At 36.9% G+C, this 26,359-nt stretch overlaps 2 protein-coding genes across 2 annotated transcripts; one reads left to right on the forward strand and one right to left on the reverse strand.

Moving 5' to 3' along the window:
- Positions 1–253: 253 nt before the first annotated feature.
- On the forward strand, positions 254–2,306 carry pth2 (parathyroid hormone 2). Its single transcript, XM_034308328.2, has 3 exons — positions 254–563; positions 1,218–1,309; positions 1,397–2,306. Exons 2-3 carry the CDS (start codon positions 1,218–1,220, stop codon positions 1,758–1,760), a joined length of 456 nt encoding a protein of 151 aa, XP_034164219.1. The 5' UTR covers positions 254–563; the 3' UTR covers positions 1,761–2,306.
- Positions 2,307–2,408: 102 nt separating this feature from the next.
- On the reverse strand, positions 2,409–18,497 carry tmem121aa (transmembrane protein 121Aa). Its single transcript, XM_026926645.3, has 2 exons — positions 18,146–18,497; positions 2,409–5,509 (listed from the first exon to the last, which is right to left on the reverse strand). Exon 2 carries the CDS (start codon positions 4,929–4,931, stop codon positions 3,981–3,983), a length of 951 nt encoding a protein of 316 aa, XP_026782446.1. The 5' UTR covers positions 4,932–5,509; positions 18,146–18,497; the 3' UTR covers positions 2,409–3,980.
- Positions 18,498–26,359: the final 7,862 nt, after the last annotated feature.

A 26,359-nucleotide genomic window follows, 5' to 3' on the forward strand; every position in this document is an offset into this window, starting at 1 on the left:
ATCACACTTGCCTCTTTCCATTTGTTTCTCATACTTTTTCTGAGACATCATTAAGCACAATGACGTCAAAACAGGTTCCATCTTTCCTCTGATATTCCTCTCTATTTTAAGTCTGTGGCTGAACAGGACATTTAGGGGCGTGTGAAACACGTCTTTTCATCGTTTGTTCATCTCTATACACTTTCTGACACAGTAAGGCTGTATATATAAGCCTGTACATGTAAGCTCCGGCACATTTATTCCAGCACTTGTAGCGAAAGCATGCTACAGCTTTTCCTGCACCCACACCTCAGGTTACGCTAGCTCTGAAAACCCTAGCTTTGCTGATTCAATAAAAAAAATAACATTTTCAGTGGTTATCACTGAAACAACATTTCAAAAAACAAACAAAACAAAAAAAATAGGACAACGCACAAGTAGTTGGGGGAAACGTGTACCTACCAATGTATTACTTTTAAGAACTGTACACCTATTTGGACTCCATCAAACAGCATTGTATTCCACTTCAGGACCAGCATCTGAAGACGGCACGGCAGAGACTCACTGGCATCCTGCAACAGAAGGTGAGAAAGATATCTGTTTATGCATCAGATATAAAGATTTTATTTTTTAAATCTGGACTAAAAAAGGTAAAAAATTCTTATGAAATGCATTCCAAATGCAAAAGTCATTTTATTCCCCAATGAAAGAAGAATTATTCGACTTCTGACTGATGTAATTCTGTCACAGACTTCTGTTCTGGTTCTCAATCACATTGCAATAAGTACTTAGCAATTTTTAAAATCAAAAGTAATTTAGCTTAAGTGTTTGTATTTATAATATACCATGGCAACTATGCATCTATTTATATGTTAATGCAATTTTTGTTTGTAAGAGAAATCTTAATATTAACATAGCTGACAAAATTATACAAAAAAAACCTGGATTAACCACCTCTATTCCTGGAGATATACCTTCCTACAGAATTCCATTCCTGAACAAGATGAGAGATTATCTGAAGCAGGAATACAGGATTAGGGGTGTAAAGGTCTTCTGTGAGAAGGTATATATCCAGGCACGTCTGTGTAGGTGATCACTGGATTATCCTCTGATACAACAGAAAATTGTACATTTATGTTATTTAAATTTTCATATCATGACTGATAAATGACGTTTATGAAAAGAGGAATTCTAGGCAGCACTAATACCTGCAAATTTTACTTTTACACATCCTGCAGATGGTGTCTCTAACTCCTCACTCTGCACTTTTACTCATTGTCCTGATGTGTATGAGCCTGAACACTTCTGCCTTCCCCCAACCCTTCCAGAGGTAAATTCTTAACCTTTTAGACTATAGCCTATCGCCATAAAACCAAAACAAGAAATATAAACGCATAAACTATTTTTTTCACCACAGAATATCACCTTCAGATGGCCAGGATTCTATACAGGAGCAATGGAAGGTCCTCTACCCTTCCATCTCACTCCGTGACTGGAGCGTCCAAATGTTGTCCAGCCCAGACTTCGGTGGAGCAGAGCCCAGGACGGAGCAGCTGCCTGTGGATGAGTGGATCCCCCTTAGCCAATCACAGATGGAGGAGAAACTGATAAAGGGATGGCCAGGAGACTGGCAGCAGCGGGTGGGCAACCAAGAAAAGAGAAACATTGTGGTGGCAGATGATGCAGCATTCAGAGAGAAGAGTAAGCTTCTCACAGCCATGGAGAGACAGAAATGGCTAAATTCGTACATGCAGAAACTGCTGGTGGTTAACTCAAAATAAATGGCTTGTGTCTAAAGAAGTTATAAATTACATTATTACTAAAAAAAATGAATGTTAATTAGGTCACAAAACAGAAAGTATGCTTGATCACTGTAAAATATCTGTTCATCATTGTAAAGAAGCCAGACACTATTTGGTCTAATGAAAAGCACCTATATGTATATTATGTAGTAGGCTGTTTGTTTATCATTGTTAGCTTTAAGTTGTAAACGAAATTGCAAAAAAAGTTGCTAATTTGTTTGATTTGACTTCAATTGTAGAATTGTACGATACATGAACCAGACTGATAATCTCCAAATAAAAGTCTTTTGAGAAAGCCTATTAAAACATTCTATACTGTAGAATAACTTGGGTTAGAAAATAATATATTACTTTATTAAAAAAAAAAAAATAGAAAAAATAGAAACAGAGACAATGCTGGTATAGACTGAGAAAGGAGAGGGAGTAATTTTCTCTGTTGGTCAGCTCTACACACTGCCTTCCAGTTTGAAAGGCATAAAATGTCAGAATGTACAGAATGTTTATGGAATGTAGGAGTTGCAATTGGAGTATATGCTAACCATGTGATAATAAATCTCAAAACAAAGTTTATATGTTCTTAAAATTCATTTAATAACCTTTTTTAAAAGTTGAGAGACAAGTGAAATCATCATCATCATCATCATCATCTCACACACATATATGAACATGGACTTTGTTCCTAGACACAATACTTAATTTTCTGCAAACATTCTGAAATCTGAACGGCAAAAAATCCCCCTTTTTCCAAATGTAAACAAGCCACAGTTTTATATTTTTTTGAATCCCAAAAACAAATTTGTATTTCTGGACACTATGTAACCAGTCCAATCTGATTTCACTCGAACGTTTTCTTCAATTATAGCTTATCATCTTTCTTTGTTTTGTCTATAAATCAAATTTAAGAAGTAATTCAGATTCACACTGCTGTGTGAACTAAGTCTTAATCAACTTACACTTTGTTTGGGAATACATACTACCATACAAGCCTATTCTGAATATCCACATATGATACAGCCTTATAAAAGGAAATAGATTGTCAAGTATAATGCGTTTACAGGTGGCAACAATATTCCACCTGCATTTATCACACATTGTGTAAACTATTTTGAATTTTCCGTAAATTTGGCAACCCCTATGGATGGATCACTTGATGGGGTTTTTATGTGAAGGTAGAGTACTACAGAGGTTCTGTAATGAAGCATACAAAAGGGTTAAACCAAAAGGCATCAAATCTGGAGAATTCTTTAAATGGCAATTTTATCATTGCTATGGCACATTGTAAGGAACACACTATTTAACCCCTATTTAACACACTAGTTATGGTTTTATGACTAATTAGCATGCCAAATATTTCTCTTTCAAATTATACAACTCTTCTATTCCTGTCAACACAATCATTCTGTCACCTTTACAACTACTGTATTAATGTTGCTTCAGTCTCACTGAAAATCCATCCTATACATACGATTAAAACTCATTAGCACGTACTGAAACTTCCCCAACACATTTCACTTTTGTAGTGCATGGCCAATCATCATTCATTTGCTTAGGGTATACTTTCAGTTTAGAGGAGTGATCTAAAAATACATTTTAAAAAGGAAGTTCAGCGTCAAACCTGAAGCTGTCTAGTCAAAAAAGGGTGAGGAGAGAGGAACTCATTCACCTGCCTAAACAACCAGTATTTAATATTCCTCAAGGACCAAACTCACAGTCAAACCTAAAATTCAGGCTGGATGTGAAAGGTAAACAAGAAATGTGTGTAGTGTAAGTAATCTTCTGGCCAGCCCACGCAGACACCATTTGGTTGGTTATACCAGCACGAGTAGAGCATCAGCACACTTTCGATTTATAAATAAATTTAACAGTCATACATACAACAATGTTGATGAAGCATGAGGGTGGGAACAGCTGAAGTTGAGCAAGCTGAAATTAAAATACAATTTACTTAGACCTATGACATAAGAACATAGGAAAGTGAATCAACAGCATACATTTGTGTTTACTCTATTCTAGTGTCTTATGTTGATTTAATGTGTCTCATTCCCACATACTTTGCCCTGCAAGTACATTGTTCATACTGTAACGTACTGTAAAGGATGGACACGTGTGCATTGAAGCTTGAGATAGACAACTTTAAAAACACTCCAAAATGCTTACAGTGGGAATTGACCGAAAGAAATTAGTCTGTGTTAGCATTGGTCATGTGTCAATGATCTCATGGGGGGGTGATGGCTCTTCTGGAAAGCTAGTTGTCGGATTTGGCAGCCTTCGATTGTGCGGCCCTGAGTTCTGCTGTATCTCCATAGCAATGGTTACAGGGTCTTGTGGCGGGAACTCCTTAACCTGCCGATTATACTCCAGGAATGTGCAGGCCTTGGTGGCTATAGCCACTACATTCTTGCCGATAAAGATGGTGGAGACTCGGCTGTCTTGGAAAAGCACCATGTTGACCCCACGGATGAGAATGGTAACAATATTAATGGTGACAAGGCTGAGGACAGGGTAAAGCAGCATCTTCTTTGGGGACATGTGCTCAACCTGCATACTGATCTCGCTGAGAGATACACATGGCAGAATCAGTAGAAGAATGTAACAGTAGAAGAACATTAGTCCCTCAGCCCAGATGGGCAGTCCTGTTCGCTGCGGTTCCCACAAGTTGGCCTGGATGTCCAGTACGTCCAGCAAGTCCAGTGCCACCCAGAACAATCGACCTCGCATGTCTTCTTTCTTCCGAAAAGTTCTCATGTACTCCATGCTGTCCAGGGCCACCAGGACAAAATACAGCCCTGGAACACAAACTGAAAGCAGCAGAGTCAAAGCTTTCCGAGCGACAGTTTCCACAGTCTGGCGCTCGGCCTTGTAGTTTTGAAAAACAAAGTAGAGTTTTATCTCCAGAACAAAGATATAAAGGAACCAGAGGATCATGGCATAGCCACGCTTTGCAGTCCTCACCTCAGCCCCTACCCAAACAGCAACATAGCGCAGAACTATGAGGAAGCAAATGTCCCCTACCAATACGATGATGCAAACACCAATCTTACGTGGACCCTGGTTCTGCTCCACCAGGTAAGCGTCCATGACAGCCATGCTGGTCATAATGACGATAGTAGTTAGACATACGTGCTGCTTGTCAGAGGGAGGCAAAACCATAGTGAGGATTCTATTGCTCCCACCTCACAAAAAAAACAAAACAGGAATACTACTCCTGGTAAATAAAAAAAAAACATAAAATATTAAATGCTTATTTCATATTTAGCAAGGTCTAGCAATCCAAGGATGCTCATGTAAGTGTCTTTGTACAATACTTGCAATGAAAAATGGGAATATCTATGAATATCATGGAGTCTGGTGTGTGCTCAGTATTTTCCAAGCTTTAACAGCCTCAGTGGCTGTGTATTTCATATCAGACAGTGCCTCTGCGATTGTGTAGTGAAACGTTTGCACACATATCTTCTTTGGCTGAGGCAAACCCTTTGCCTGATAGACAGAGACACACCCATCTATGTCAGCTGGACCACATTAACACCATGGCAGAGCTGGTTGGCCCTGGCTCCATGCAGCCACAGTTAGAGCATGTTACAATTGTACAGGAGGCTTACAAGCTAAAATTCACTCTGATTCAGCTACTCTGGTGTTGATCGAAGCTGTGACCTTTGGTGGGTGCCGGTTGTTGTGTGGCCTGAATGTGAAGCCACAGGTTGCCTTTTGGATTTGCTGGTCCATGGATTCTGTCAATAAGAGAAAAGGAAGTCAGTCAGGTAAATAAATGGTGCAGAGAAATCATCTTATTCTGTGCAATGCACTTGTTCATCAAAACAATAGGGGTCACTGATGCAATGTGGTTTCATCTGGTTCAGCAAAATACCCATTTTCAGAACTCGTATGAATTATTTTCACCCCAGCTTCATCTTAAATAAAAGGAAACCATTTTTAGTTTAAGATCTTTTCCATTTCGTCTAAAAATGCCTACTTGTTAAGATTTAAAAAATAGTCATGTGCATTTTTTTTAACAAATTAACTAAATTCTTGCCTATTCTATTCATTCTACTTCAGTAACTTTATCCTGGTCAGGGTCGAGTTGGATCCTGGGCATATTCCAGGAACACAGGGCACAAGTCGGGAATATACCCAGATGGGACACCAGTCCATCACAGGGCACCATGTACACACATAAACCCACTCATTCACACCTAGGGCAATTTAGCATAGCTAATCCACCTACTGAAGAACCTGAACGAACCCACACGGACACTGAGAACATGCAAAACCTCACACAAACAATAACGCAAGCTCAGGACTGAACCAGGGATCCTGCAGCTGTGAGGCAGCAAGGCTACCCATTGCACCAATTCAATTTAATTCAAGTTTATTCATATAGTGCTTTTAACAATATACATGGTCACAAAGCAGCTTTAGAGAAACCTGGATGTAGATTTATATTTAGATTCTTAATGAGCAGGCCAGGGGCAACACTGGCAAGGAAAAACTCCCTAAGACAACACCACCACTGATCTTATGGAACTTTCCCCTTAAGTGTTTTATTCCAAGTGTTTTATTGAAACTCTAAGTGAAATTCTTATTGAAAGTCTACCCACCTGACTGTCCCATTCACTTGCCTCCAAAAGCCAGACTAAAGGTGCGCCAACCTCGCAGAGGTAGGTTATAACTGTGTATGAGCAGTGGAAGAATTACGGTGCTGCCGTACACAGTATGGATACAGAAATATCTCTATCTAATATTCCAGAGCTGCTGGCTTCCATAGCAACCGTTTATATTAAGAAGGCAATAATAAGGGATGATGGGCCCTAAGCAGTGGGGGACTTGCATACCTCTGAGAGGTGTGAGCAAGTGAGAGAGCATTACAGTGGTTATAATTGCTGTGCAAGAGGGAAAGGCAATGACATAAATTTGGTTCAGTGATATACATTAAATCTACACTTGTGCATGATGATTACAGTATTTTCCTATGTAAAGGAAAATGCAAAAAGAAAATTTCATAAACACTGAACTCACAACTGAAGTTTGCACAATAATACTGCTATTGACACCCAGTCTCTTTATCCTTAAACAAACACTGGTACACCAGATTACTAAACTAGTGTATTTTTGTATGAAAAATATAGCAAACTGAGGGAAAAAAATAATAAAATGCTAATGTTGGGTGCTGTGATGTTATATGTGATGTTTCACAATATAAGAAAGCATGTTTCCACCCAGGTTACACAACCTGACAGACTTTCGGACTTTCAGATATATCATTAATGGGAACTACACAGTTCCTGTAGCATCCCCACTGCACTGCAGGAACCATGGGAAAGAAATGATGCAATCTGTGTGACAGTTGCATAATTTTAGTGTGCAGTAATACACCGAACATGAAGGAAGTTAACATCAAAAGTATTTTCCACTTGTGGCACTTGTGGTATGTTCTTAGAAACATGTTTAAAATTTGCATTTACATTTACAGCATTTGGCACACACCCTTATCCAAAGCAATATACAGAAGTGCTTGGTAGTCTCCATCAAAAACACATCCTAATCCGAGTACAAATAGGTCTAAGAATACTATCAAGCTAAAAAAAAAATGCTGTTAAAGAGGAGTTGTTCAAAACAAATTAGTGCAGCAACAACTCATCATGTCTCACTAATGGATTCCTCCAACTACAGCTTAGAAAGTCAGCCATGGTTCCGCTAGAAGAAATCTGCCTTATGGTTCTTGTAGAGGTAACAGAAACAGAAACCAGGTGCACATACATAAACATATAAGGCTTCATTATGCAGACATCTATAGATATTTTCTAGCCATTCATTTGCTCTGTTTCACTCTCACTCACTCACACACACATTAAGTACTTTCCACTGTACTACACTGAGTGGAAAAGGCTGTTGAGTTGCAGTTTTAAATCAAGAGCTTAATTAAAATGGCAAATCACATGGGGTAATATGTGGACTGAAGCAGTACAGAAAGAGCTCATCAGGCCAATCAATGCACACAAAGGGCACATTAACTTCTACAGAAGTGCGGTGAGAGGCCTCTGTCTTTAATCCCTTCAGCTAATTCATTATATTAATATAGCCAAAGCATTGCACCATGTAGTAATTTTTTTCTTTTTTTCATCTTCTCTCTTTTTTTTTTTTTTTTTAATAGATGCAGACTATTGATGTTTCTGGCCCACTCCAGAATTAGATACAGAATGACGTCTGGTACAGAGCAGATGTAGGCTACATATTGTCTATAATGGGCACTTTAGTGCTAAAGTTTCTGCTGTTACAATGGAAAAACTGACATTTTAGTTTCTGATTGGAGTTTTAAGAATTAGTCAGTGGAGAACAAATTCCTCTTTCAAATCTTGGCTCCTCTCAAGGTTTTTTCTTCATTTTATCTTGACACTCTTTCCCCAAGCCTGGATAATTTTACGGTTTGACTCAGACACCTGGCAGGGTCTGTGCTTTCTGATAGGAAGGGGAAGGGGAAGGGGAAGCACAGTTGTTGATTAAGTCCAAATATTTATTTAGTACTGATATCTTTTGTGTAATTTGTCAAATTACTGGGATATAATCAGTCTATCCTTGCAGAAATTAGTCTGTCATACCAGCAAGCAATTTAAGAGGCACTACTGGTCAATCAACTCTATCATATTAATAGTGCTAAAAACACAGGCAACATATTTTGCATGCCTTTAAAGGCCAATTCAATGTCAATTCAATAATGGACACATTTCTGAAGCAACCCGTAGTTGAATAGAACATTGTTGCTACTCATTTTTACCCCATGATGGGGACACAAACATACCAGTTGTTTGCTTTCCCTTTGTCTGGTGTCACATTTTTAGGGAAGTGTAAGTACAGCTGATCTAATCCTTCCGTATCAGTAGTAACACTGTATAAAAAGGATTTTCATTCTCCCGTGTGATCACTGGCTGATGAATCATTGCTCATGTGACACCAAAAACAGATTAAAATGGAAGTGTGCTGTTGCTCTTGCTTGTGCCAGTAGCGAGGACTTCACTTCATGCTCTGTGTGACATGCTGATTCTTACAATAAAATTATTATCTTCACTTGCTTGTTGTGAGTTGTAACCATAGCAGATGACTGTTGGTCAGCGAATTCATTAAAAAATGGGGACATTTTCTCAAGAGAGCAAATTAACCAAAACAGGGGCACAATTTAATAATACTGTGTCAAAATGGCACAATACGAGCATGAAATTATACATAACGTGCAGACATTACAATTTCTTAACCTCAAATTTGTAGCTCATTGTCATATTAAATTGTGCAGCCAAATTACTATTGACACACAGGGTCATTAATGTGCAGGCTTTGTTTGTGCATGCCCTCTAAGTCTGTGAGGCAAGAGTGTGTCCCATATTGGGCTTCAAAGCCCTCAAGGATTACTTCTTTACCCCAAACTTCAGCCTTCTTTTATAATACAAAGCTTTTCTTTGTGTATCATATACTTCCTAAATAATACATGAAAATGTCTTATGAAGTGCTGAATTATGAACACTACCTGGGCCAGTATGTCTATGTAAAAAGGTCTGTTAAGAGAGTGGATGATATCAGAATGCTGAGTGCTTCTTATCCTCAATTAAAAAAACAGTATCAACACAAGTGTTGTGTATTATTGTTTGGCTAGGTGCCGTATCAAGACATAACGACATTACACACCCTTGTGGTGGTCTGAAGTAAAAAAGTAGAACTACCAATCACTCCGAATATGTAACCATGGTTCTATCACTGAGTGTTTCCTTACCAGTTTCCTTCAGAACTATACTTCAGAAAGTGCTATTTTCCTGTTTGCTCATTTTCAACAGCAAAGTCACCACTCCGTGATTGTAACTATGATCCCATGTGCGAAGCCTATGAAAGGTCTCTGTTACGTCCCGCTTGTCCTCATCAACCCTAGTGATCCAGGTGGCCTGACATGCATCCAGTCAGTCATATAACCATAGCTACATACTTACCCTTAAGATATGGCAATTTATAGCACAGCTCAGTTGAATTTTCAATTCTGATTGGTTAGACGGTGCTGATCAATTTTTCATAACCGTTCTCACAATGCTGTCTGAAAGGCAAAACACAGGTATATACTGTATTACTGGGCTAATACATCATTTCTATATTAATAACTAATTTAAACGGACTTATATAGAAGATGCTCACATAATTTAAGTCTAAGTCTAAAAAAGTTGTCATAAGGAAAAACATAATGGTGGATCTCTCTGTGAGGAAAACACTGATTTAACATTTAAGAAAGGAGATTGTAGTTACAGCCAGAGGTGGGACCAAGTCATTGTTTTGCAAGTCACAAGTAAGTCTCAAGTCTTGGCATTCAAATCCCAAGTCACAAGTCAAGTCCCAAGTCAGGTTACAAGTCCTTAACTTTAAGTTTCAAGTCCTAAATAAGTCATAATGTGCTCTTTACCAAATTTAAGGCCAGAGTAATAATTATTATAGTAAATTTATGCAAATCATTCAGGCTTTTTAAAGTTAGGTTCATCAGTTTCTATATAACTTTATAACTCAATGGAAATATATATGTATTTGAGAGACACATAACTATGACTATATAAGGTGTAGATATATTTTCAATGAGGGTACCCATCTATCTCTGTTCAGTTTGACTTTGCCTTGGGATTTACACTGTGGAAATTCAAACGCCAAATGAAATTTGAAGTAGTTTCTTCTGCATCTAATTTTCATGAACTACATATTGCAACACTTTTGTCGTTGCAAAAAACAGAATCTTTGTAGGTGAAGGCTACTCTCTTGGACACATGCCTCTGTTATCAGTTGACTGGCTGTCACACTGGCTGAAGGCTGACCACGGAAATGATGATTGATGATGATTTGCTGACAATGAATTGTTTGTTGGGAAAAAGAATAGTTGATTCACTGCACACATAAATGTATCATTTTTAGTCTTTGGCTTTAAGAATGTATAAAGTCTTTCCAAGTGAAAGGGCTCCAGTCCAAGTGAAGTCACAAGTCATTGATGCAAAAGTCAAGTTGCAAGTTTTCTTTGATTATGTCAAGTCGAGTTGAAAGTCAGCAAATTTGTGACTCGAGTGCAAGTCAAGTCCATGTCAGGTGACTTGAGTCCACAACACTGGTTACAGTGCTTTTTAGCCTGTCAGAGCTGATCCTTTAGGAGAACTCAGAGAACTGCACACTTTGTTTATCAGTAACATGACAAGCTGCATTTTTTTTTTTTTTTTTTTGTATAAACTTCAAGAAAGTTGGAGTCAGGTCCAATCCCAGTTGGGCGGTATGCATGAAATGGACAGCCTGATGACAGACTCAACCCTTGAAATGGAAACTGGCTTTGAGAAAGTGGAATGTCACTTTACTTATATAGAAAGAGTTTGAGTTAGTGTGTGAGATGGAAAGGTATGGACTAGATCCCTAGATCCCACAGAATATAGGGCTCAGGCAGGTGTCAGGACACTCACCAGTCCCAGGTACAAGGTACTGTACCTTACTAAGACATTTTATGTTGGTTTTTCCTTTAATATATCACCCCTCCCCCAAAACACGTCTCATGTCCACCCAGGTATGTCAGATCTGTCATCAACACTGATAAGCATTAGTATTTAAGGTGATTGATATTAGTTGAGCCTTCTTTTAAGTGTATGAGTGGATTACTTGTAACTAAGCAACAAGGGGTTTTTCAAGGTGCTGAGACAGTGTATAAATAGATTCAATTATTTGCATGTGCATTCAAGCTCAGGCTCACTTTATAGTCTAGGATCCTAATGTGACTTATACACGTGCGAATTTGCATTTCACATGCTATGTAGTAAATACACAAGTGAGAGAGCATTGTAAAATATTACTGTAATATTATTGAGATTCATTCAAAAGGACACATTATTAGATTACATTCTGTCAAATTCGGAAAGAACTTATGTAAATGAACTGAATGCATCCATTTTTGTTAGTATGACAGGAAATAATAAATGTGTTTCATTACTGATGGCACAATAATATTACATCCCTGAAACTGTGCTCTCAATAGGGGAAAAGTGTCATATTTTGGAAAGATTCTATGAAATCTTAGAATAAGCCCGAAAAAGTTTTTTTTTTCTTTTCAAATTACATTTTACAGACTAAAAATACCAAATATTTAAAAAAAGATAACACGCACACAGTATAGACATATAATCATTTATAAATCATTTAATTCATGAAGAGTATTAGAAAAACTGTCTAAAGTTCTTCCTTCACTATTCTACAATGGCCAAAACTGTCCGGTCCACAATATGAAGGTCATTACTCTGATATGGTGAAAAAGCAGAGTGCCCTCAAAGTGATCCAGGCTCATTTCGACCTAATGGAAGCTTCAGCTATTTCATGGATACACAGAGAGCAGCACAGACAACAGAAATGAACTATCATAGTGTGAATAAAATGGTATAGCTGTTATGATGTAGATGGACAAACAAATAGGATCAGTATTGAAGAAAACTATTTGGTAAATACTCTTATGATATTTCAATGAATGAATGAATTCAAATGTATACAATAACAGTACAAAACAAAACAGAAGCAATACAAATGGACAATAATAATAATAATAATAATAATACTAATAATAAATTCTTTTATATATATTAAAACCAATATTAAAACATTTTTCTATTTACTCAAAAAGTCTTCCCAAATAATAAGCCCTGGGTGATTCCAAGGTTTAAAAAAGAGGAGAATAACAATAGACAAGTACAAAAATATGCAGAGGAAAGTTAAGCAAAAATTAAACAATACAGAGCAACACACAAAGATAGACTAGGACAAAGTCTACAAATTATTAATGGATAGCATAAGACGAAACTGGTATGGTCCCTGAGCTATGGAAAAAGTCATGGATTGTGGAATTATCCAAAAACAGCAGACTAAAGAAGCTACATGGTTTTGCCCTGTTGCCCTTGAAATCAGATCAAATGAAATATTTGAAAAAATCAGTACTAAATAATTTGGTTTTCAATATATATTACTGTCTTGACTCTTTACCATTTGTATATGAGAAAGATAAAAGAAAGAGGGCTGGAGGATGCACTGCTGATGCTGATGAACTGTATTTGTGAAAATTTTGGAACAGACAGAGTCTTGTTAATCTATTTCAGCAGCACTTTTGATACTAATAAGCCTCATGTACTGGTTATCAAGCTGATGGAGCTTGGGGGTCGACAACTGCTTCATTTTATGGATTAATGATTTTCTGGTGAATCACCATATTATCTTGTACTCTATGAGAACTATTTTATATTACTATTTTATATCATTTGTACACAAATGAATGTCAAGCTTGTCAACCAAATAATATATATTTTAAGCATGCAAGTTACACAGCATTGGTGCTTTTTACAGTCTGGTGTTTTTACAGTCTTTAATCAGATTTTACAGAGAGATTACAGAATTTTTCAGTGGTTTCATTGCACAGAAAATGCAGGAGCAAAGCATTCACCTATTATTATTAGATCATAAGTTAGAATTCACAGCCATCTGTGGCCGGGAGCCAAGAGAGCAAAATTGGCCGTCTATATGAAACACACCATCTGATCATGTCACCATCAAGTCACACAGCTATTCATTTATTAGGCCTATATTTTAAAGGGGTTAATTTAGAACTTCTAGTCTGACAATTTAAATAGAGACTTCTTTTCTCATTTTTTTCATATGTGACATCAAATGACAGAACTTGAAAAGGTTAAGAGCTTAAACTATATGATCAACAATCAAAAAACAGAGTATTTTTTTCTGTCTATACAACCAGTTCTCTTACGCTGAGTAAAAGGTTTTACAGTGCTTTTTGCTCCTTGCATAGAATAACATTTCAGCTATTGGTGCATAAGATTGCTTTGGAGGAAAGCATGTCCTTGGTTTAGGTTGGCCTAACTTCTCTTTGATAACAAATCACTTATTCATTCATCTTCACTAAACAATTTTGCTGGTCAAGTTTGTGATGGAACAAGAGTCTACCCCAAGAACCTGGGCACAACGAGGGAGAATTCCAGTTCATCACAGGGCACCTTGCACACACATTCACACCTTGGGGCAATTAAGCATAGCTGATCCACCTACCTGCATACTTTTGGGATAATCTGCAGGAAACCCACACAGACACAGCGAGAACATGTGAAGCTCACCACAGGCGGTAACCCAAGCTCAGGATCAAACCATAGACCCTGGAGCTGTGAGGCGGCAATGCTACCCACTGCACCACATTGCTAGCCAAAGCACAAATCTTATAGCTATTTTGATAAAATCAAAATATCTGCAGTGTTTCTGCTGCAGCTATCAGTGTGCTTCCCTAAAGCTCTTCACTTTCACAGTTTCTGTTTCACACTTTTTAAGAACTAAGAACATAGAAGTTCTCGATCTGCATTCAGTGTTCAATTAACTCTTCCAATGTTTATTTGTAGCCATCTGGATTCACATAAGCACTGTACTTCACACCGAGAGTGTTAATTAAGCACTGAAAAGTTTATTGTGCATCCTTTATAGCTGCACCAACATAATGAGTCAAATGCCCTGCTTCATAGACTTCACCAGCTGACAGTACTTTGTTACAGTTATTGATACCATAGCGATGGTGAAATCTCAAATCTGATTGGTCAGAAGGTGTTGATTGTATTGTCCAAAGGTTGTTTTTGTTATTTTCTATAACAGTAGCTCTGACAGCAGAGCTAACTGCAATTCAAATCACAGGTAAGCATTACAGTGCTCATTCCAGTACTTTATTGTTTCTATAGTAACAGTATTTTCACATGAAATTTTATGACAAATATTCCACATAATCTAAGACAAATAATAAATGGATTCATTATTTGTCTTATAATTAGTCCAGGTTTGAGTCTGAGTTCAGGTTACTGTCTGTGTGGACTGGCCCTAGGTGTGTGTGAATGTGTTATGAATTGAATTACGAATGAATTACTTAATTCAATAAATAAGAATTCTTGGTAACATAATGACAATTAGGCTTCGGAACTGATGTCATGAGTTCCCAAACCTAACTATCATTATGTTACCAAGAATTCTTATTTATTGAATTAAGTAATTCATTCGTCTTCAGCAGCCAGTAGTAGTAGTTCATTGTAGCATGCAAAAACTACAATGATGTTCACACGCTGCATGAGATGAAAGGGATTGCTGTTTTATTGTGGTTCTTCTGACTTTTCATGCTTAAAAGTCAATCAACGGAGAAAGAGTTCCATCACAGACTCCAGAGGGATGCCAAGAAACGGTATATGCATAAAATCTGCCGTACTGACAGTGTGGATCAATGCAAACTCCAACACAGAGTGGTGTAATGATCATTCAGGTTTACCTCCTACCTCCTCTTACATTTTCAGACAAATGTTCATATCTGGTGTGTGGCTTCAGTCCCTTTTGAGCAATTTAAACATTTCTAGCCACATAAAGCACATGTAAAGTTTACAAATGAATGGGCTCAGGATCTGAAAATCTACAAAATGCCAAAATAGGATAACAGTCATTCGAACCAATATATGCAGCTAACATTACAGTTAGTATGATTTTATTAATGCTGGCCTTACTGTGTTACTGACAGTTAAAATATGTATATGTTTATGCATATAAGGACATATTTAAGCATTAATTAGACACCTATTACTTCAGAAATTTTGCTTCCCTCATTTTGCCCCAGGATACTGGCAAAATCCACAGTAGATTTTTTTTCTTTTTCTCACATTTTTCTGCCTAATTTATTTACCAGCCAGCTATCTTTTTGAACTCCTTATCATGCAGTGCAGGAAAGCTCTATCTGCCCTCTTCCACATACATGAGCTCCCAGACACCCATGATTGGCTAGTGTTACTGTGATTGACGGAGGAAGAGGGAGAACGCCATCACTCTTACCCAGAGAGCACAGCTAAGTGTGTTCTGTTGACTCATGGTCACTGATGGCTTTGGCATTTTTGCAATTCGAACTTGTTATCTCTCAATGATAGGGTGGTGAACTCTTTTCTATTTCACCACTTGGGAGCCATTGAAGATTTTTGTTTTTTTGTTTTAACCACAGCTGTCTGTGACACATAACAATACCTTCCCGCCATTATGACTCAAGCATTCAGAATACACAGTTTCATCTCCCAGGCTGGCTTTCTGACTAGATGACTGACTAACCCTTAAGACCCACAGCAGAAAAGTAGAGGTAATCAAAGTACACAGCATTTTGTTCTTTCACTCAGACTGCCTTAATCAAGCAACAAAAGACTTTATGTGGTAAAATGGACATTCTGCTTTATTTAAACAGTGCAAACTAGTTTATTACATGAGTTACACCACAGCATTGCATTTACTTCTTGGCTAACTGCCATGGAATTTAGCGCTATCAGCAGTGAAGTCAAAAGAGCCAAACAACCAAGCATATTATGTCTCTGTTTTATTTGTCTGATACATTTGTAATTTTAATAGTTCATACAAGTTAGTCAGATTGGTTTTGACATTTAAATACTGAATAAATGTTCAATTTTCTTATGCATTACGCCATTATAAAAGAGGAGGTTTCCATCTTTGGAAAGATGCAGATGCAGCTGCTGCAAGAATATACACTACACTTGTTTTGTCCTCCATCATTTTATAAGCTACGGCATGGTCTATAGAGTGTGTGTCAGCTCTTGGAGTGAGCCACACAATCATACGTCTCAGTAGCTCAAACACAAATATTCTATTGGGCATGTAGCCTATGATAGTTCTGTAATGCTTATGTTATACCTTATATGAGCATATAGTGTACATGTGTAGTGAATAGAAAGACATTTGGGATTTGTCTTAACTAAATTGTTCCTTTATGTAGATAAAAGATGATGGATGTTTATGTGGATCACAGTTTGAAATCTAAAATGTGAAAGTATCAGCAACAGGATATTTTGTGATTTTCAATTTCTTTCATGCAATCGAAGAACATAGCACTACTGCTATAGTTCTGTCTACGGCAGCAAAAAAATTATTTGATCATTTCTAATTACATGCATTTTAATAACAAATCTGAAGTAATTAGAACTTTCTAGAGTATTTTGACAACCCTGGCAGGGAGTATTTTTTATCTGAGATATTTGGTACTATTGACATTTTTCAATTAAAAACATTTATTTATAAGCCTAAATAATGTAATTTATAGTTTCTATAGTAATTCACATGGACTTGTGTGGCAGACGTTCTACACAATCTAAGGCTAATAATAAACAGATTCGAAAATGTGCTATTATTTAACAGAGAAAAACATATACTTGTTAATAATTTGAATCTTTGTATAACGATTTATTTAACATTCGTGGACAGAGTCTTGGGTGTGAACACACTATAACTTGTATCAGTAAGTTTTCCGCCATGGGAAAGACTTCACGACAGAGTGCACTTTCTGGTTTCTTGGCAACAAGCTGAGGTTTTTTTTTATTTTTTGCCTTATTAACTTCAAGAGAGAGAGAAGAAAAGAGAGGCTGATGAGGGAACAGCGGTTTATGGCTGCTATAACGTAAGTGATAATAGGAACCAACATGTCTCCTGGATGTTTCACAACATTACATGTAACTATTAATGCATGCATGATATCATTCATAGCTGTGATATAAGAGGAATAAAACACTTCAGGGCATACTTGCTCATTTTCAGTAATCATTTTATCCTGGTTATTGTCATGGTGTATCCGGTGTCCTAAGAATACACCCTAGATGGGATGTCAGTCCATTTCAGCGCACCGTGCACACATTCACACACTCATTCACAACTTGGGGCAATTTATCTTAGCCAAGCCACTTAACTGGTACATTTTTTGGAGGTGGGACGCAACCGGAAAACCCAACAGAAACCCACACGGGACACAAAAAGTCGGCATAGACAGTAACCTGAGCCCAGGACTGAACTGGGGACCTGGAATAGGTAAGGAATAAAACACAATGCATGTGGCATGCTGTTATAGGAAAACAATCCATTTCTGTTTCATGTTGAGCCACATTCACACTACCCAGCTGTTGATTATTTTCCTATAACAGCAAGCCTCATCTATTGTGTTTTATTCCTTGCCTACTAAACAAACAACCAGATATCAAAATCAAAAAAAATTTTGAAAACATCAAAATATTAAAAAGGTTTAGCTGGCCACTTATTATGCAAATGAACCAGGATAGATGAGTATATTTTGCTTACTATATTAAAAGTTTCATCATGGAGTTGTCAGTGTATGTTTTTTTTAAGCCCCTTGGTGAAGCAGAGGTTCTCCAGCTGTGCACAGTGCACAAATTCACATAATTTGCCACTTGCACGAGTTGAAATTAAGCAGAACACAGGTTCAAAATTTCATCACACAAGGAATAAACGCCATTCAGAGATAAAGCTCCTACCACAGACTGCTGCTGGTTTCCGTCTTCCACAGAGCTGATCCGCACTGACGCCTCATTTCAGCTTCTAATCCTGATCACGATGTCGAAATCCCACTACAGAAAAGCGGCAGATTCGAGAAACACAACAGCAGTTTCCACCCAAACCCCTGAACATCAGCTGGAGAATAAAGGAGCAAGCACACGCGCACCAGCAGCCTGCCCTGTCCAATCCAAGTCCTCTCTCCTCATTCAGTGTCTCATTCTCCTCTCACGCCCTCGGCAGGGAGCCTAATTTATTGGCAATTTGCTTATGTCAAGTGTCAGCCCCAGCCTCCCTGCCTCTTTTTTTCCATGATCAGTGAATGCAAAGGCTAACTGATCTAAACCCATTGGCATAGATTTCATTCCAACTTTGGAACTGTGGACTTGATGCAAGACTCAGGACTCAGCACATAGCACCAGACCTGGATATTAATAATAAAGAGGGGCAGGTGGACTTAAAAATGCCAACCTGCTTGTCCCTGGGTTGATCCTGATTTCAGTTCACTGTGTGTTTCATTTCAGTTTTTAACTCTGTATGATTTGGGGTGTAATTAGTCTTTAAATGCACCCAACCATTAAAAAAAAAATAATCTGTCTCAGAAAGTGCTGTACAAAATTGACATGTTGGCAAAATGTGCTTTAATTTTTAATTACCATCAATTTCTCACCGGTGCCCCAGCAGAGTACCCACATGGTGTAGTTCATCACATGAACTATGGATTAACTCTGACAACCAGAATATTCTTAAGTGTCTGAATATTTTTTGTCTAATAACGACCAGTATATCAATTATTTTTTACATTTTTAACTATAATAATTTTTTTTTTGGAGGAGGAGCTGGAAGGGTTGTTGCTTCAAAAGTATGGTTGTGGTACCTTTCTTTAAAATAAATAGCACTTGGTTTGACATGTTGTTTTCTAATGCAGTGAAATTCACACATTTGTAAATATTGCAATTGTGCAAATATTTTTTGGGACCATTGTATATTTGGAAGATAGTTCAAAACATATTATTACTCTTCCAGAGATACTTTCATTTTTATTGACCTTTGGGAAATTTAATTAGTAATTTAATTGGTAATTTAATTAGTGCCAGTCAGTGGTTATTGACAGCAACACACCTGATTCCTGAGTTTTAGAGGTATCCAACAAATCTGCGAATATATAGCAACTTAGTCAGGTATATATTAGGTTATTTATCGCCAGAATTTAAACATTTCTGTAAAGCTGCTTTGTGACAATGTCACTATACAAATAAAACTGAATTGAATTGAATTGAATTGAACAGTTACATGCTTTGCACACTGTAACATACAGCATTGATGCTTTGGAGCTGCTCTGTGTCTGGTGATACAGAAATGGTTAAAGAAATACAAAAATCAGTGTTCTGCGTTGACATTGATCTCAATGTCTGTCTCTGTGTTCATGTATTCATATACATATGTTTTTAAGCTATGTATTTATACTTAATAATACCTAGCTGATATAATGGACATTATGCAAGAACACCTAACAAAAATATTTTGTTTTAGAAGTAGATTTAGTCTAATTATGTTAAAGAGACGGCAGCTTTTCTGAGCTTTGGAAAAAGAACATCAAGAGGAATACTTGTACAACTAGACAGGATTAATGTGACAGGATTTAGACTGTATGCAAGGACCATTCTGTGAGTCTGTGACATCAGATTATCTCTAGTTATTATCTCAATGCAGTATTTATCTCATACTTATTATCTCCTTGCAGTATTCAAATAATGACATTGAATTATCTCTGATTGAACATATCCTTAATCTCTTTACACCTGCTCGATGATTTGCCTTTCTATTCTACACTGTCTTCCATGTTGGTTTTTATTAGCTGTGACCTGATTAGTCAAGAGATAAAAAAAAGAGCCTGACATCACTTGGTGCTTTTCTGAAAAGTTTAAATTTTTAACTTTTGGAATTGCTCAGCTGTGACAAAAAAATACCGGCAGCAGCACTTTTTAAATCTGACCACATTCCACTTATCTTGTAAGGTTGCGTGTAAAATTTGTGCCGGTGGCTGAGTAAAAAAATGACTATTGTGAAAGCAGCCTATGTGTTTTTATGTTATATGGTTTTGCTTTTTTTTCCAAATTAAATTAGGTCATTGTAAATGTAGCCCACAGACTGAGTTTGGTTAAACAATGTCCAAAGACGTCCATATCTTTCCAGTACATTTATATTGATCCCCAGCCATTCTACACAAAGTTCTATGTATTTTCTCTCCACAAGCATTGGAACAGAAGCAAATTTGAACAAATATTAACAGCTCCAGGGTCTTTAAGCTCGCATTATTGTTTGTTTACATGGGTTTCCTCCGGGTTCTCTGGTTTCCCATGTGCGTGCAAGGTGCCCTGCAGTGGACTGAATTCTCCCACCTTGAGCCAAGTGTTCCCAGAGATAAGCTCTGGATTCACCACAACCCTGACCAGGAGAAAGCAATTACTGAAAATAAATGAATGAACGAATGTATTGTGAATTAATTACTTTTTTTGTGCATTTTGCCAAAAAACATGACTGAATTCATTTAGGACAGTGTATTCATTACTCAGCCATGAATGCTTTTTCAACGTACTTTCTTAAATACTATTACGCACTTTGACCTGCTAAAATACAAATGCACTGGTGTCTTTCACTATAATGTCTGTATATTTTTAAAAATTATATAGCAATTTGCATTAACCGCAAACTGAAAAGTCTTAGAATAATTTATATTTCCATGTAATCATTTGTCAAAAGCTCTCATCCAGAGCAGCTTACCAACAAGTGCAAAGAGCTTGCACACCAAAAAGTGTACAACATTACAAAATACTTGAATCGTCTGTAAGAAATTCATAAACTAAAAGTCTGTAGGTTAATCCTGGTTTGTGCAGACTGATTTAGTTGGTAACTAAAAAAGAAAATAACCTAAGTATGCACAGATATTGCATGTCAAATTTAATAAACCCATAGATGTGCATAAAAATTAGATTAAAGTGGAGAAAAATATACAGTAGTGGTGTCCATATTGTCTATTGACAATAATGGAGGAATGCAGACATTGTTTTTTTTTTACATTTGGTATGGTGGGGTGTAAATATTCTCTCTTTTTAAAATATTATTTGACTAACTTCTATTTAATTAAATAACATCAAACTTTGCATTTTGTTTGTTATAAAACCTATTTAAATAACCACAATAAAAGCAAGGTCCTGCTGTAAGAAAAGACTAAATCATTAGAATGAGAAAAGTTCACAAATTGACAAAAAACACATAAAAAGACTGAGATATATAAATAACAGAAAGGTTATATAAAGGCAGAGAACTATGCACTGAAATGTTATCTCAATCATAGTGATACATGTAGTATTAAAAAGTAACTTAAAAAGTAATGGCTGTATTCAGGATTTAATACTGAAATTGCATACATCAGTATTCAGAACTCAGGTGTTCAGAATTAATCAGACAGTTGCACAAATGTTGTGTGTGGGGTGGAGTTTGCCGTACACACAGGTGTGTCTCAGTTATGCGCAATCTTTGAACTTAATTTGATTTTTCTTGAGGGATATCGACTCAGCGAGGAGGCTTATTAAGTCCAGCACCACTATCTGACAGTTTGATGTAACCACAATATGTCATGCAGAAATTTATGTTTTAGACTGGAAAATACACTAAATAAAAACCCAATTAAATACCATGAGAAGCCAGAATTAAATACATAAATATGACTGGTTGATTAAGTAACAGTATCATCCCTTTAAAGTCCACTCAAAGGTTTTCAGCATGAACGACATGTCAGATGACACAGCATCTAAAATGCTCCACCACAGTGTTCAGAGCACCCAGTAAGCAGTACTCACTCTACCTTGGTGGAGCCACACATTTGTCCCTCCTTGGCCCCTTGACATAGAGATACAATATGTGATAGAAAGAGGTTAAAACAAGGGTAGGTCAAGGCAGTGAAAAGATTAGGATTAGGGTATGGCAGAGACACATGGAGACATTGAGGCCTTGAACACAGCGCAGATGTCTCTAAGCAACATGCACACTCGGCTAAACTCTATCTGTGCAATCTTGAAAAGCACTGGTGGCTACGTGGGCAATTAGATTAGACAGGCTGATTATCTCTGCAGTCAGGGACAAAGATGAACCAATAACAAGAGACAATTGATAAACAGCAGTGTTTTTTTTCCAAGCGGATTGGGACAAATGCTTCTGTGTCAAAGACATTTGTGGCTCCTTATTTGTGAAGTCATATTTCCTAATTAGTTTCTGTGTCTACTGGCAATGGAGAGTTTGGAGCACTGGAGTGGTGATAGGCAAAATCATGGACAGACCAAGACAGATTGACATGAAACCAGAGACAAGATCAAGGTCACTTTATAACCAGTCATAAAAGTAATAGAAATATCATAAAATAATAATATTGAAAGTATATACAGAAATGAAACAATAAAAGTAAAATAGTGAAAATAGTCAGAGATTGCAAGAGAAAGTAAGAAAATAATGGTAACCCTCAGAGATTATTTCTCATCCCCAAACCTTATAATACAAAGTAGTATTCTTCCTGTCTTTCAACAGATTGAGTAATGGTAAATCTGAATGTAGGAGACTGAACCAAGACGTTGATTTAATGGTGAAATATTGTTGCATTTGGGGCTGTAAAGTCAAATGTGCCCCAGTATATAATGGAATTTGGTGCTAAACCAGCTGCTTGAAGCGTTTTGAATGAAAATATTTAAAAAAGAATGGATTTTTCTTTTGAAACATAGCGAATAAAAGTCAGGTCTTAAGGGAACAGGAAAAAAATCAAGTACAAACACATGAAATTCTTACTTAAATACAGCAACTAAGTCATTATAATTTATTACTTCCCACCTCTGGATGCCAAAGGAAGATGGTTTGAGATCTGACCTACGTGAACATAGATATAAATACATATGTTCATCCCCTCCTTAACTATTTTTTGGTGCAGTCTATTTCAAGTGCAGTCTATTTCTGTTATTTATATCCCACAGTAAGAAAAGTATGCCTTGTCCCACAAAGGATAAGATGAAAAATAGTACATTGTGTTATCTTGTTTTTCTCCAAGCCAGTATATGACAGTATATTTCCTGTATTCATTTTTTTGTGGGTTAGGTGGAAAAAGAGATGGAGCACCACAGCAGCAGCACACATCAACCCAGGAGCTTCAGTCTTTGCTGGAGGGTCTATAAGAGCTTTTCAGTTCATGAATCCAGCCTAAATCAATTACAAGTAAGTGTGGTTACCATGTTATTTATACAGCAGAGCCCCATGTCTGTAGACAGATAGGGGACGAAGAAGACAGAGACAGAACAAAGGACATAATCAGGAAATGTGTATTCACTGTTGACCATCAGGATTATCCACCTTGGTGTCTCTAATCGTATCACTTGAAGTAAAAGTTGGAGCATTTAAACTGTTCACTCTTCACTCTTATATCCAGACAGAAATAATCGCTGATTAATTTAGTGAGTTCTGGTCTGTTGGCTAATTTTCTCATATTTTCATCTGGTCATATAAATATTAACATAACACTAATCTTAGTTTGCTGTCATCTGAACAGAGTGTGTAAGCACGCTTCTTTGGTTTGATGATGATGATGATGATGATGATGATGATGCGACGGCACAGGTGCTTCGCAGACATTTTGACAGCCTATAACTGATTACAAGCTGAATTACAAGGCTCATGTCCATATGGGCATGAAAAGTGTGAAATTTACTGTGTGAGGAATGCACATTTAGCTAGCAAAGTTTCCAACATGTTTAGGCAAACTGACTGTTTCTACTACTGCATTTGTTAAACGGGCTCCTTACCCAACTGGATCTTTGCAGAAAGCATAGGAAAGATTTTCATTAAATTTACTGTATTAATGTTTTTTTAGCAGAGCAATTCATCTTGCAGCATTAAACACTGATCTCCTATTTGCTATGAGTTCTGATTAAGGATTTCATTTTACGTTGCAGAAGAACAACTACATGCACTGCATCCTATTTGCATGTTTACTTTGGTCCATAATTCATTTTGACATAATGCCAGGCTTCTTGGCATGTTACTTGAAACATTAAGAACGATAAACAGCCATAAAATTTGTCCAGCCAGAGCTGTTTTTGAACAAGGCCAGGATGATTCATATGCAACTTGGCACATGCACCCAAGAGTTACAAGATCATGGTGGCAATCAAATACTGCAAATATTAAGAGCTAATTAACAAATTTCCCAGCAGGAGAAACAACAAACTAATGAGGCTGTTTTATGCATTAGATTGGCAACCACCCTAACTGAACTACACTTGCTTCTGTTCAGTACTGTGAGCATTCCCGGAGAGTATAATGAAGAAGAGCGCTTTGTGAATAAGGAAACTGAAAGTGGATGCAGCAGTGCTTTTCAGCTAAATGATGTAACTTATGTGATTTTTCTTTCTTTTTTTTTTTACTACCTTGGGAAGTTGATTGTTTTCCAACAAGACCAAATGAACATGCTTTAGTAATCTTGTAATACCCCATTCTCTTTGCAGTGGCTGAATCCAGGGCCAATACACACACACACACACTTTTTTCTGAAAAGACAGTATTACCTACAGTATAAAATAACGCCAAAAGATGTAATTTGAGGGATTTCGAGACCTAGAGAAAGTCATCAAAGGAATTCAGAGTTGACTTGGCCTCAGCTTAATTACAGTACAAAAAGCATTCAAGGGTTCTTTGCATAGTTAAGTTTGAAAACCTTCGGTAACACTTTACAATACTGTTCAAAACTTATAGGTAACTATTCAGGAACTAAGCAGGAATAAATGAGGAGTACTTCATAAACACACATTAGTTGTATTAACTACTAAGAACTGCTATTTAATTACTCAGTATGTTAGCAGGAGTTCATTATTAACTAAGCAGTAATTACTGAGTGTTACATTTCTAATGCAAAGCTACTAGCTAACTATGGCTCTTTTATAACAACTACTGATTAAATACTGATCACATCAACATTAATTCCCAATGGCTAAACTTCGTACTGGAGATCTACTACCTAATATACCTTTACCTATAACCTATACCAATACCTCAGTGTCAAAAATATAATTTTAAAAATGTAAGTCTATATTTACATTAAATAGTTGTTATAGGTCTCCTCAGAGGAGCATGGGGTCGGAGAGTTTTATTTAGCCAGTCAAGGTCTGAAGAGAGAAATTGACAACAATAACCTACAAAAGTACAAGGCTGTAATGTACCAATAAGTAAAAAAAAATCTATTAACATACTATTCTGCATTAACATACTTTTAAAGTGTACTTAAATAACAAGAAGAACAAAACAGTATCACTCCAGTCATTAGTAAAGAGTTTCATTTCATTGTTTAAACTCATACTCATATAGTTGCAATACATCCAGAGGCATCAGATTAAAATTAAAAACTCCCAGAGACAACATGATGAAGAAATTCTCTCTATACAGAACCCATACTCTTCTGGGTGTAAGGGTTTGTAGGAAACGGATCTGCCTCCTGCTATAATTTTCATTATTCTAGGCACTGATAAAGAACCTGTACCTTTTAATCAAAGCAGATGTAGATGATCACAATAGACCAAACATTTACTCAGGTAACAAGAGGCGAGACCATTCAGTGCTTTATAGGTTATTAGTAGTAATTTATAATAAATGTGAAATGTTACTGGGAGCCAATGGATCATATACTATATGAGGTGGGTATAAGATTTTTTATTCTGCCAACCTAAAAAGTAAAACACTAACTACTGTGAAGTAAGTGTGAGTAAGAGGAGATGTGCTTTTGCATTTTACTACCAAAGTATCATCTTCCTGCCATGTCTGCAGACACTACTCTTTGTGCGAGCTTTTATTTGAAACTATTGTAACTCTATGTTTTTTAAAAGGGCCCTGAAGATTTTTTAATTTACTTTTAAATAGCTGAGGAAGGGAAACACTAGCCACATATTCCCTCATCCTGCCAGCCCTCATTCAATAACATTTAGATGCACTGTACAGACTGTCAATAAGGATAATTAATTTCTTGCTCTCTTGGTAGTGAAAGAGGCAAGATTAAAATGGTCCACACTCCTAATCTCTTTTGACAGGACACCATTATTTCTTTTTTCTGCATTCTGTATGCTAAACCAGACAGCAGCTCAACCTGAATGACTACACACAAACAG

The sequence above is a fragment of the Pangasianodon hypophthalmus genome, chromosome 10, assembly GCF_027358585.1.
Source record: "Pangasianodon hypophthalmus isolate fPanHyp1 chromosome 10, fPanHyp1.pri, whole genome shotgun sequence".
NCBI lineage: Eukaryota > Metazoa > Chordata > Actinopteri > Siluriformes > Pangasiidae > Pangasianodon > Pangasianodon hypophthalmus.

What these genes read in the sequence shown, in the direction of transcription:
- pth2 (XM_034308328.2), top strand. Translation starts at nt 1,218, where the DNA reads ATGGTGTCTCTAACTCCTCACTCTGCACTTTTACTCATTGTCCTGATG. An exon ending in TTCCCCCAACCCTTCCAGAG is followed by an intron (nt 1,310 to 1,396) that starts GTAAATTCTTAA and finishes TTTTCACCACAG; the next exon opens with AATATCACCTTCAGATGGCC.
- tmem121aa (XM_026926645.3), bottom strand. Translation starts at nt 4,931, where the DNA reads ATGGTTTTGCCTCCCTCTGACAAGCAGCACGTATGTCTAACTACTATC.